The sequence below is a fragment of the Mandrillus leucophaeus genome, unplaced genomic scaffold, assembly GCF_000951045.1.
Source record: "Mandrillus leucophaeus isolate KB7577 unplaced genomic scaffold, Mleu.le_1.0 Scaffold18, whole genome shotgun sequence".
NCBI classification, from domain to species: domain Eukaryota; kingdom Metazoa; phylum Chordata; class Mammalia; order Primates; family Cercopithecidae; genus Mandrillus; species Mandrillus leucophaeus.
The window spans coordinates 1,262,691-1,274,794 of record NW_012101809.1 but is presented as its reverse complement, the minus strand read 5'-3'; the positions used below and the strand labels follow the sequence as shown (position 1 = coordinate 1,274,794).

At 41.2% G+C, this 12,104-nt stretch overlaps 1 protein-coding gene across 6 annotated transcripts in view; it reads left to right on the top strand.

Annotated features, from left to right (window-relative positions):
• BLOC1S2 (biogenesis of lysosomal organelles complex-1, subunit 2) overlaps nt 1-6,373 on the top strand; it is a 9,774-nt gene extending 3,401 nt beyond the window's left edge. For 3 of the 6 annotated variants that reach the window (XM_011977388.1, XM_011977390.1, XM_011977391.1), the window contains exons 3-5: nt 2,531-2,650; nt 3,355-3,459; nt 5,583-6,373. In XM_011977388.1, the coding sequence (XP_011832778.1) occupies nt 2,531-2,650; nt 3,355-3,459; nt 5,583-5,614 (257 nt within the window). In that variant the 3' untranslated portion in view covers nt 5,615-6,373. Of the gene's footprint in view, nt 1-557; nt 666-2,530; nt 2,651-3,354; nt 3,963-5,582 lie in introns of those variants that run through there. The other 3 variants (XM_011977392.1, XM_011977389.1, XM_011977387.1) reach the window with 3 other exon arrangements.
• The last annotated feature ends 5,731 nt before the right edge of the window (nt 6,374-12,104 follow it).

Sequence of the window (12,104 nt, the reverse complement as noted above, 5' to 3'; positions counted from 1 at the left end):
TCCGCCTCCTGGGTTCACGCCATTCTCCTGCCTTAGCCTCCTGAGTAGCTGGGACTACAGGCGCCCGCCACCGCGCCCGGCTAATTTTTTGTATTTTTAGTAGAGACGGGGTTTCACTGTGGTCTCGATCTCCTGACCTTGTGATCCGCCCGCCTCGGCCTTCCAAAGTGCTGGGATTACAGGCGTGAGCCACTGCGCCCGGCCCATCCTTGTAGTCTTGTCTTGTCCCCTACCATCCAGAGGTTACATGCTCCAAGTAATCTAATAATAATAAAAGAAAAGTAATGACGATCTGAGGCAGAGTGGTGGTAAAAGGAATGGAAAGGAGAGCATGGGTGCAAGAACATTACAGAAGTGGACTGTATAGGACTTGATTAAGTAGATACTGAGGGATGGAAGCAGACCAAAATGTATCTGAGGTTTTAAGCCTGGGTGGTGCCATCAGCCAAAATAGCTGGAAAGAGGAACCATGTTTAGTGTGAAAATATTTTCAGTTTTGGGTTGACTGCTTGTTGATGTAACTAGGGAACTCAGGTGACTTATACATTGGATTCCAGAGCTCAGAGACTGATCAGAGCACAAGAAACAGATTTCAGAGTCACTTTCATAGTGGTCCGATTGGAGGCTGTGCAGGATGAGATTGCCAAGGAAGAGCTTAGAAGTAGGTAAGAGAGCCTAGGCTAAAATGTCAGGGAATGTGTATATGGTGCACTTAATTTGTTTTTAATAACACTTAACGTACCTAGGTTTCCAAATGATTTATTATATAATCAATTTTAAGCAAATTGTTCTTTTCCTATGATTGTTATTACTTGCACACATGCTTTATTGAATTTAAGAGTAAATTGATATTTCCTCTTAAACTATGCTAGTTTCTAGCATAATCCTGGGAATACCCATAGGTATGTGCTACCCACATAAACATCAGTTACGTGTTACAGCTGAGAAAAAGTTGAGCGCTGATAGTTAAGGGGGTCTGATAAGAAAGGATCTGGCATAGAAATCTAAGAAGAGCAGTTAGAGATTAGAAAATCGGTATAGTACAATGCTATAGCAGCCAAAAGAAATGAGCATTTCTCAAAGAGAAAGAGATCAGTAATGTCCAAGACAATGAGAGGTTTAAGAGGATAAGAACTGAGCAAATGCCATAGATTTGGTGGTTAGCAGGGCACTGATGACCTTGGAACATGTAATCTCGGGATGGTAGGGCCAAAGACCAGACTGCAAGGGTATATGCAAGTAAATGTTAAGGAAGAGGATGTAGTGAGTGTCAGCTACTTTTTCAAATTGTTTAGCAGTGAAGCTCCTTTGCTTTACTGAGCAAATGATATAGGTGTAGCAGAATAGAAAGAGTGCTTTTGAGCTGGAGGAAATCTGAATATATTGCTATATAGAGAGGAAGGTGCCAGGAGAGAGGGAGAATTTGGAAGTGCAAGTGAAAGGAGATGATTGAAGAGAGGCCCTGAAGAAGTAGAAGTGTTCGGGATCAAGGCCACAAGAGGAGGGGGTTGTCTTGGCAAGAATAGGAACACTTCTGCCTCTTGGGAAGATATTAAGATCCAGAGAAGTTTAGAAGTAAGGCAGAGAGAAAAACAAAAAACAAAAGAAGTAAGGCAGAGAGGTTGAAGCAGCTTATGTTAATAGACTTGGCCTTTGGGAAAGTTAGAGTAGAGGCCATTTGCTTTGAATGGGGATAGGGAAAGAACTGAGGATATGAGAAGTAGACAGATGGTTTGGAAATGTCACTGCATAAAATGCAATATAGAATTATACATGGTAATAAATGAGTTAACTAAGAAGTAGTGAGGTCCTAGCTGATTGTGTGTATGTGTGTGTGTGTGTGTGTTTGTGTGTATACATATATATATATACACACACATTTTTTTTTTTGTTTTGTTTTTTTTGAGATGGAGTCTCACTCTCTTACCCAGGCTGGAGTGCAGTGGTGCGATCTTGGCTCACTGCAACCGTCGCCTCCTGGATTCAAGCAATTCTCTGCCCCAGCCTTCTGAGTAGCTGAGATTACAGGTGCCTGCCACCACGCCTGGCTAATTTTTTGTATTTTTAGTAGAGATGGGGTTTCACTATCTTGGCCAGGTTGGCCTTGAACTCCTGACCTCGTGGTCACCCACCTTGGCCTCCCAAAGTGCTGGGATTACAGGCATGAGCCACCGCGCCTGGCCTGATAGTATGTATATTATATGTATGTATGTTAAATGTTTTCATGCTGTAGAAGTACCAAGACTATTTTACCTCCCTTTTCTTAGGACATGAGTTTATTATTTCCCTTTGTAACCATGATCCTGAACCTTCTGGATCTTGTTTGGTTTAAATAATTTTCTGATTGTTGCCTGAATTTCTACTGAGACTTTCAGAGTACATAGGCTGAGTTATAAATATCATAGATCAAAAGTGGCCCACTCCATCGACACTTCCTTGGTCCTGCCTTGAACTACCACTTAGCCTATACTCCCACATTCTAATGATCTAAGACAAATCTTAAAGGCATTACATCTGTTTAATTTTCAAGCCACCAGTGAAGACTATAAGCTCCTGGAAAATATGAATAAACTCACCAGCTTGAAGTATCTTGAAATGAAAGATATTGCTATAAACATTAGTAGGAATTTAAAGGACTTAAACCAGAAATGTAAGTAATAATATTTTTAATTAAACATGTTTGTATTTAATGTTCTTTTATGCTTGGGGCCATGGAGAAGAGGAGGGAACATGACATCCTTGTCTCGTGGGAGCTTGTTTTCTAAAATGAATTCCAAATTTAAGATGAGTCTCTTCCATTCTGAGGATTAGCATGTTTTGTTGGTATGGTTATTTTTGCTTCTAGATCTTGATTTTATCAGTTTATTCCTGGAAGGGAGGGGGCGAAGGAGGGGTGGCCAGATTCTAATGAACTGATTTGCAAATCCATAAAGGATTACTCTATAAGCAGAAAACCAAAAACTCTATAATGGAAAACACTAATTTAGAGTAATCGAATATATTTTTTCCATTGATTTATTATTTTTGTGTTCCCTTGTCTCTAGGGTACTCTTTCTTGGTATGGGAGTACCCAAGAAACAGAATCAGTAATGGAAAGATTGCTCGAGGAGCAAGAAATTGAAAAGAATGGAAAATTAGTAGATGAGAGACACTAAGTCTGGGCCACAGTTGAGGCTGATCAACTAGCTACTGTCTTCTAAAGCACCTGCCCTGCTAGTGGTCAGAATCATGTCATTCCACCTAATCTGTCTTAGCATAGCTGGAGAGACACTAGCATTATTACTTTTCCACTCTTTTCCTATATTCCTTGTTGATAAAACCATATAAACATGAGTTTTTTCTTTGTTTTTAAAGATGCTGGACTACAGCCTTATCTGGATCAGATCAATGTCATTGAAGAGCAGGTAGCAGCTCTTGAGCAGGCAGCTTACAAGTTGGATGCATATTCAAAAAAACTGGGTAACCGTTTTTATTTTTGTTTTGATATAATAAAGAGTGCCTCTTGCCAGCATGTCCTTAGTAAACGTAATAGTTAACATTTATGGTGTGCCTACAGTGATCTATTAATCTTCACAAAACCTTAGTAATTTATTATTATATTAATAAAAACAACATTTCCTGATTACTTAATGATATATCAGGCACTGTTCTTAGTGCTTTACATGTATTATGTTTATTTTTTGTTTTGTTTTTTTTGAGACGGGTTTCATTCTTGTTACCGAAGCTGGAGTGCAATGGTGCGATCTCGGCTTACCGCAACCTCCACCTCCTGGGTTCAAGCGATTCTCCTGCCTCAGCCCTGCCGAGTAGCTGGGATTACAGGCGCGCCACCATGCCCGGCTAATTTTGTATTTTTAGTAGAGACGGGGTTTCTCCATGTTGTCAGGCTGGTCTCGATCTCCCAAGCTCAGGTGATCTGCCTACCTCGACCTGGCCTGTATTGTGTGTTTTATCTTCCCAATAATCTGTGAGGTGAGTACATGATTTTTGTTTTGTTTTGTTTTTTGTATTTTTAGTAGAGACGGGGTTTCACCATGTTGGCCAGGCTGGTCTTGAACTCCTGACCTCGTGATACACCTGCCTCAGCCTCCCAAAGTGCTGGGATTACAGGCATGAGCCACCACGTCCGGCTTAAGTACATGATTTTTATCCCTATTTTGTAGGCAAGGAAACTGGTTTAAGGGGATGAGTAGTTGCTTAAGGACACAAAGCCAGTACATGTAAGAGTCATATTTCTAAGCAGGTCTGTTTGCTTACAAAGCTCAAGTTCTTATTTATAGTTGAGAAGGCAGAAGCACCTTTAATAATGTAGATAAATATGTCTTAAACAAATAGTCAGTTGAGGATTTTCTTGAAAGATCACTTTTCCTTTGAGGAAGAAACTGGTACTTTTAGTGCTTGTGGCTTACTAACTGGCTCTGGCTCTTACATACATGGTTAAAAGTAAAGAATTTAGTGTTTTTTTGTTTTTTTGTTATTGTCTTGTTTTGTTTTGTTTTTATAAGAGATGAGGCCTTGCTGTGTCACCCAGGCTAGGGTGCAGTGGCGTGATCATAGCTCACTGTAGCCTTGAACTCCTGGGCTCTAGTGATCCTCCTGCCTCAGCCTCCTGAGTAGCTGGGACTACAGGTGTGCACCTTCGCATCCAGCTACTTTAAAAAATTTGTTCTTGAAACAAGGCCTTGCTGTGTTGCCCGGGCTGGTCTCAAACTCATGGCCTCAAGCAGTCTTCCCACCTCAGCCTCTCAAGTAGCTGGAATGACAGGCCTGAGCCATCACATCTGGCCTGAGTTTGTTTTTGTCCTAGATAACATTTATAGATTATTTTATTTTCATCATTTAACAAGGGCTGACTACTTCAAGAGAGTAGTTTGTAGTAGGCTGGGATTTGATATGGGTGGTGATTAACAATCAGTTTTATTTTCTACAGTTACATTTAGCCAATGATTACTGTGAACCTTACTGTGTACAAGGCAGGGGTAACCTTACCATGTAGAAGGTATCTTGGTTCACAGTAACCATTTGTGACAGAGTCCCTTTTTCTGTTAAAATTGTGAAACCAGGTGCTTTCATGGTTTTAATAGAAAAATGGGATGTCACAGTAAGAGGCTTATTTGATGGCCTTTTAAATCTCTGTATCTTTCAAAATTGCTTTCCTGGAGTAAGGTGTAAGGATAAGAACATAAAAGAGGAAACGTACATTTATACTTCCTGAGGGTTCCAGTCTGGTTCCAGAGGGCACCTGGGACAGTGCTGAGAGAGGCAGTTTTTTAGTAAGGCTCCCGATAGGTCAAGTGACAGATCTGCCCCATCCTGATGGAGCTGTCTAAGCAGGTGCTATTGACAGGGTTAGGACTTCGTGAACCTGTGTTAGGCTCTCGATTCTGAGTGTCTGTGCTTGAATTCTTATTCCAAGTTTTACAGATCAGTGATCTGTATATTTGGACAGATGATGAGATAGAAGCTAATAGATTTTTAGCAATATAATACGTATTTTTTTTAACTTGACTGGAAATGCTAACTAAAAACTGTCTTTGTAAGAGCCAGTTTTAAAAGATGTAACTCTCCCTCATCCCTCACAGAAGCCAAGTACAAGAAGCTGGAGAAGCGATGAGAAACTTATTTTTATGGGACAGAGTCTTTTTTTTTAATGTGGAAGAATGTCTTACAAAACCTGAATCCTGAGGCTGATGAATTGTGAAAACTCCTCAAAAGGAAACTATGCTGGTCATCCCAGGAACATCTCAACGTTAGAGTAAACTGGAGGACTGTGGCTATTCCTGAACCTTCTTTGAGGCAGAATCCCTCAGAATCTCACACTTATAACTCCCTACCTTTTACTTGAATGCTTTACCATATTCAGGACAGAGACTCTCACAAAGTTCAGAAAACAGCTGGGCTTACCAGTAAAATAAAATGAGAGGACCTATTTTCTCTGGTAGTGGTTGATTACTACATTATTTTCTTAAGTGGCTGGTTTTTGAGTTACTATGTAAATGGCTGTTTTTTCTGTTAATGATGCTAATGTGTTGTAAACAAGATTCTAAATTTAAAAAGGAAAACAAACTTGTTCTTTGCAGCTTATCACCTTGTGAATGTTGGTAACTTACTTTTCCATAATATTGCAAACAACATAAAATGTTAAAATAATTCCAAGCTGAGTCTTCTAGATTGAGCAGAAATGGTGAAAGGAGTATTGATAACTTGGCATATGTGATGGGCCCTTCTTGTTTATTTTCTGTGTGAGTCAGATTGACATGTGGCCAGTTTTGGAAATGTGATGAAAACAAAGACTAGATGGGTATGTGTGTTTATGTGTTGGGTGGGGAGTTGAGGATTGCCACTTATAAAATAAAGGATTTTATAAAATGCCTTCCTACTGTGTGTGTGGATCGGGGGGGATCTTAGGGACCTAATCGACTTCTTTTCACACTAAAGACATCAGACAATGGGACATACTGACTGACCAGTCTAGGTTGAAAGATAGGCAGCCTTACCCAGAACACAACATTAGCAGCTGAGAAGGTGTCTGAGGTCCCCAATTACATATCCCAAAGAGTTTCTTACTTCTGTTTCTGTCGTTTCCCCTCTGTTCCAGATGGTCATTTATCCTCTGTTCTTCTGGACTGTTGCTGTGGGCTCTTCTCATCTTAACTGTCCCTCCATACCACCCTCCACACTGCTGCCAGAGCAGTCTTAAAAATATAAACTGGCCCTATTACTCCTGCTTAGAACCCTATAGTGATGTATCATGGCCTGTTTGAAAAAACTAGACTTTCATTACACATACAAGTCCCTTATGTTTTTTCGTTTGTTTATAGACAGGGTCTCTGTTGTCACCCGGGCTGGAGTGTGGTGGTGTGATAATAGCTCACTACAGTCTTGACCTCTTGGGCTCAACTGATCCTCCCACCTCAGCCTCCTGAATAGCTAGGACTACCAGCATGCTCCACCATGCTTTGCTAATTACTTTTTATACAGATGGAGTCTCACTATGTTGTCCAGGCTGGTCTTGAACTGGCCTCAAGTGATTCTCTTACCACAGCCAGAGTGCTGGGATTGTAGGCATGAACCACCATGCCTAACATAAGGCCCTATTTAAACATCTTTTTAGAAGTTGTAATATGTATATTATTTTCTCCCATTATAGAAAATAAAAAAAGAGGAATTAAACTGTAACTCTACCATCTCAACGTAGAATCAGTCTTACCCCTTCCAACCCTTTTCCTTTTCCATGCATGTATTGATCTTTTTTTGTTTTTTTAGACGAAGTCTCGCTCTGTTGCCTGGACTGGAGTGCACTGGTGCAATATCAGCTCATGGCAACCTCTGTCTCCCAGGTTCAAGCGATTCTCCTGCCTCAGCCTCCCGGGTAGCTGAGATTACAGGTGCCTACCACCACGCCAGGCTAATTTTTGTATTTTCAGTAGAGATGGGGTTTCACCACGTTGTCCAGGCTGGTCTCGAACTCCTGACCTCAAATGATCCACCCACCTCGGCCTCCCAAAGTGCTGGGATTACAGGCATGAGCCACTGTGCCTGGCCATATTGATCTATTTTTTAAAAGTTTTTATTTCCTGTTACACTGTGTTCAGCTATCTTTAGCCACCTTAAATTCCCATGGATGAGTTTTCATAAACTTTTGTAGAATAGATTGAGATTTACAGGAAAGTTGCAAAGATAATACCGAATTTCATGGATGAGGTTTTTATACTGATATGTAATAAATGTATGTATTTTCAGAGTACGTGTGATAATTTAATACATGTATATAATGTATAAATATTAAATCAGAGTTATTGGGATATCCATCACCTTAATATTTATTTTGTCTTTATGCTAGGAACATTATTTGAATTATTCTCTTCTACCTATTTTGAAATGTACAATAGATTAACATTAGCTATAATCACTCTTCTGATCTATCATAGGTCTTATGTCTTCTGTAGTTGTGTCCACTAATCAAACTCTTCATCCTCACATCCCCACTACCTTTCCTGGCCTCTGGTAACCACCAATCTACCTCCATCTCCATGAGATCCACTTTTTTAGCTCCCATATGTGAGTTAGAACATGTAATATTTGTCTTTTCTGTGCTTGGCTTAGTTCAGTTAACACAATGACCTCCAGTTTCATCCATGTTGCTGAGAATGACAGAATTTCATTCCTTTTATGGCTGAATAATATTCCATTGTGTATATATACCACATTTTCTTTACCCATTCCTCCACTGATGGGCACTTAGGTTGATTCCATATTTTAGCTATTGTGAGTAGTGCTGCAATAAACATAAGAGTGCATATATCTCTTTGATAATATTGATTTCCTTTCTTTTGGACACATACCCAATAGTGGAATTTGCTGGATCATATTGTAGTTCTATTTTTAGTTTTTGGAGGAAACTCCATACAATTTTCCATAGTGGCTGTGCTAATTTACATTCCCACCAACTGTGTATAAGAGTTCCTCTTTCTCTGCATCCTTGCCAGCATCTGTGAATTCCTGTCTTCTTGATAGGAAATTTTAAGTGGGATGAGGTGATACCTTGTTGTGGTTTTGATTTGCGTTTCTCTGATGATTAGTGATGTTGAGCATTTTTTCTTATAGCTGTTGGCCATTTGTATGTCTTGAGAAATGTCTATTTTGATCTTTTGCCCCGCCTCCTTTTTTTTTTTTAAGACATGAGTTCTCATTATGTTGTGCATGCTGGAATCAAACTGGACTCAAACAGTCTTCCTGGGGCTGGGCTTAGTGACTGAGGCTTGTAATCCCAGCACTTTGGGAGGCTGAGTAGGTGGACCATCTGAGGTCAGGAGTTCAAGGCCAGCCTGGCCAACATAGTGAAACCCTATCTCTACTAAAAATACAAAATATTAGCCGGGCATGATGGTGAGCACTGTAATCCCAGCTACTTGGGAGGCTGAGGCAGGAGAATCACTTGGATCCCGGAGGTGGAGGTTGCAGTGAGCTGAGATTGCACCACTGCACTCCAACCTGGGTGATAGAGTGAGATTCCATTCCCCCACCCCCGCCCCCCCCCAAAAAAAAACACCGCCTGCTTCAGCCTCCTGAGTAGCTGGGACTACAGGCAAGCACCACCACATATGGCTTTGCCCATTTTAAGATAGGATTATTTGTGGGGTTTTTTTTGCTATTGAGTTGTTTGAGCTCCTTGTTTTATTTATTCTGGTTATTAATCCCTTATCAGATGGATAGTTTGCAAATATTTTCTTCCATTCTGTGGGTTGTCTCTTCACTTTGTTGATTGTTTCCTTTGCTGTGCAGAGCTTTTTAGTTTGATATAATCCTATTAGTCTATTTTTGCTTTTGTTGCCTGTACTTTTGAAGTCGTATACAAAAAAATTTTTGCCCAGATCAATGTCTTGGAACATTTCCCCAGTGTTTTCTTCTGGTAGCTTCGTAGTTTGAGGTCTTAATTTAAGACTTTAATCCATTTTGATGTGATTTTTGTATATGGTGAGAGAGAGAGTTGAGTTTCATTCTTCAGTTTAGGGCTATCCAGTTCTTCAAGAATCATTTATTGAAGAGATTGTCCTTTCCTCATTGTATGTTCTTGGCACCTTTGTACTTTCGGTACTGACTAGAATGAGTTGGTTGTAAATGCATGTATTTATATGTGAGTTTTCTATTCTGTTCCATTGGTCTATGTGTCTATTTTTATGTCAGTACCATACTGATTGGGTTACTATAGTTTTGTAGTAGATTTTTAGGTTGGGTAGCATCATGCCTTCAGCTTTGTGCTTTTTGCTCAGGATTGCTTTGGCTCTTTGGGGTCTCTTGTGGTTCCATATAGATTTTAGGATTTTTTTTCTATTTCTATTTCTTTGGAGCAGCAGTCCCTAACCTTTTTGGCACCTGGGACCGCTTTTGTGGAAGACAATTTTTCCATGGACTTGGGGGGATTTTTTTTTTTTTTAATGGTATGAACCATATTTATTGAAAATATTATTTCTCGCCTTTCTCAAATTGAAGACTGCAAAAAATAAGAGCAGTGCTTTACTGAGTTGTCATTAACCTTGAGAGCAGTGGCTCTGCCTCTTCACGCTCTGGGGACGGTGGAAACCGTGGCTGGTGTGTGCCACATCTATCCCACTTCGCTTTACAAAACAGTTCTGATGTCACTATCGTGGCCGGGGGCGGTGATTCACGCCTGCAATGCCAGCACTTTGGGAGGCCGAGGCGGGCAGGTCACGAGGTCAAGAAGATCAAGACCATCCTGGCTAACACGGTGAAACCCCGTTTCCACTAAAAATACAAAAACAAAATTAGCCGGGCGTGGTGGCGGGCACCTGTAGTCCCATCTCCTCTGGAGGCTGAGGCAGGAGAATGGCGCGAAGCCGGGAGGCGGAGCTTGCAGTGAGCCGAGATAGCGCCACTGCACTCCAGGCTGGGCAACAGAGCTAGACTCCGTCTCAAACAAAAACAAAAACAAAACAAAACAACAAACTATCGTACATGACATTTACATTAGAAACAGAGAGCTGAATGTAGGGATGGAGGATGGTTTGGGGATGAAACTGTTCCACCTCAGATCATCAGGCATCAGATTCTTGTAAGGTGCTCAGCGCCCTAGAACCCTTGCATGGGCAGTTCACAACAGGGTTCCAGCCTCTGTAAGAATCTGGCACCACCACTGATCTGATAGGAAGTGAGCTCAGGCGGTTATTCTCACTTGGCCACCGCTCACCTCCTGCTGTGCATCCTGGTTCCTAACAGGCTACAGATGGGTACTGTTCCATAGCCCGGGGGTTGGGGATCCTTGCTGTAGAGAATGCCATTTGTATTTTGATAGGGATTGGATTGATCTGTAAATTGCTTTAGGTAATGTTGTCTTTTTTTTTTTTTTTTTTTGAGACGGACTCTCCCTCTGTTGCCCAGGCTGGAGGCTGGAGGGCAGCGGCGCGATCTCGGCTCACTGCAAGCTCCGCCTCCCAGCTTCACGCCATTCTCCTGCCTCAGCCTCCCGAGTAGCTGGGACTACAGGCGCCCACCACCATGCCTGGCTAATTTTTTTTGTATTTTTAGTAGAGACGGGGTTTCACCGTGTTAGTCAGGATGGTCTCGATCTCCTGACCTTGTGATCTTCCCGCCTAATTATTCTAATCCATAAGCATGGAATATGTTTCCTTTTTGTGTGTGTGTCCTCTTTAATTGCTTTCATCAGTTTTTTAGTTTTCCTTTTATAGATCTTTCACTTCTTTGGTTAAATTGATTCCTACATAGTTTATATTCTTTGGTAGCTATTGTAAATGAGATTGCTTTCTTGATTTCTTTTTCAGATTGTTTGCTGATGGTGCATATAAATGCTACTGATTTTTGCATGTTGATTTGGTATCCTGCAACTTTTACTGAATTCGTTTCTTATTTCTAACAGTCTTTCATGGAGTCTTTTGATTTTTCAATACGGATGAGTTTTTATATCTTACTTTTGTATCCTTTTCTGGGAATTATTACCTGCTCATGTTTGGCAAACTTCTACTCTTCTTCAAGATTCAGTCTTGAGTGCCACTCCTGGGCGGTGTTGTATTATCCAAAGATTAGGAAAAAATGCATGCTTACGTGCCAGCAAAGCAGAGCCATCAGTGTTTATGAGGGAAGAAACAAAAAAGAAGGCTTGCAGGCTGTGGGAGAAGCCAGAACTTTGTAGTTTTGTTTGGTTTTTGAGACAGGGCTTGCTCTGTCACCCAGACTGGAGAGGAGTGGCAAGGTAATAGCTCACTGAAGCCTCCATCTCCTGGACTCAAGTGATCCCCCAACTTCAGCCTCTGGAGTAGCTGGGAGTATAGGCATACCCACCATGTCCAGCTAACTTTTTTTTTTTCAGGTTTCATTCACTTTATTTTTCTTGTATAAAAACCCTATGTTGTAGCCACAGCTGGAGCCTGGGTCCACTGCACGGAGACTCTGGTGTGGGTCTTGACAAGGTGGTCAGTGATTTCCTGATAGGGAGACTTGGTAAATACAGTCTCCTTCCAGAGGTCAGGGGTCAGGTAGCTGTAGGTCTTAGAGATGGCATCAAATGTGGCTTTGGCGAAGTTACCCAGGGTGGCAGTGCAGCCCTGGGCTGAGGTGTAGCAGTCATC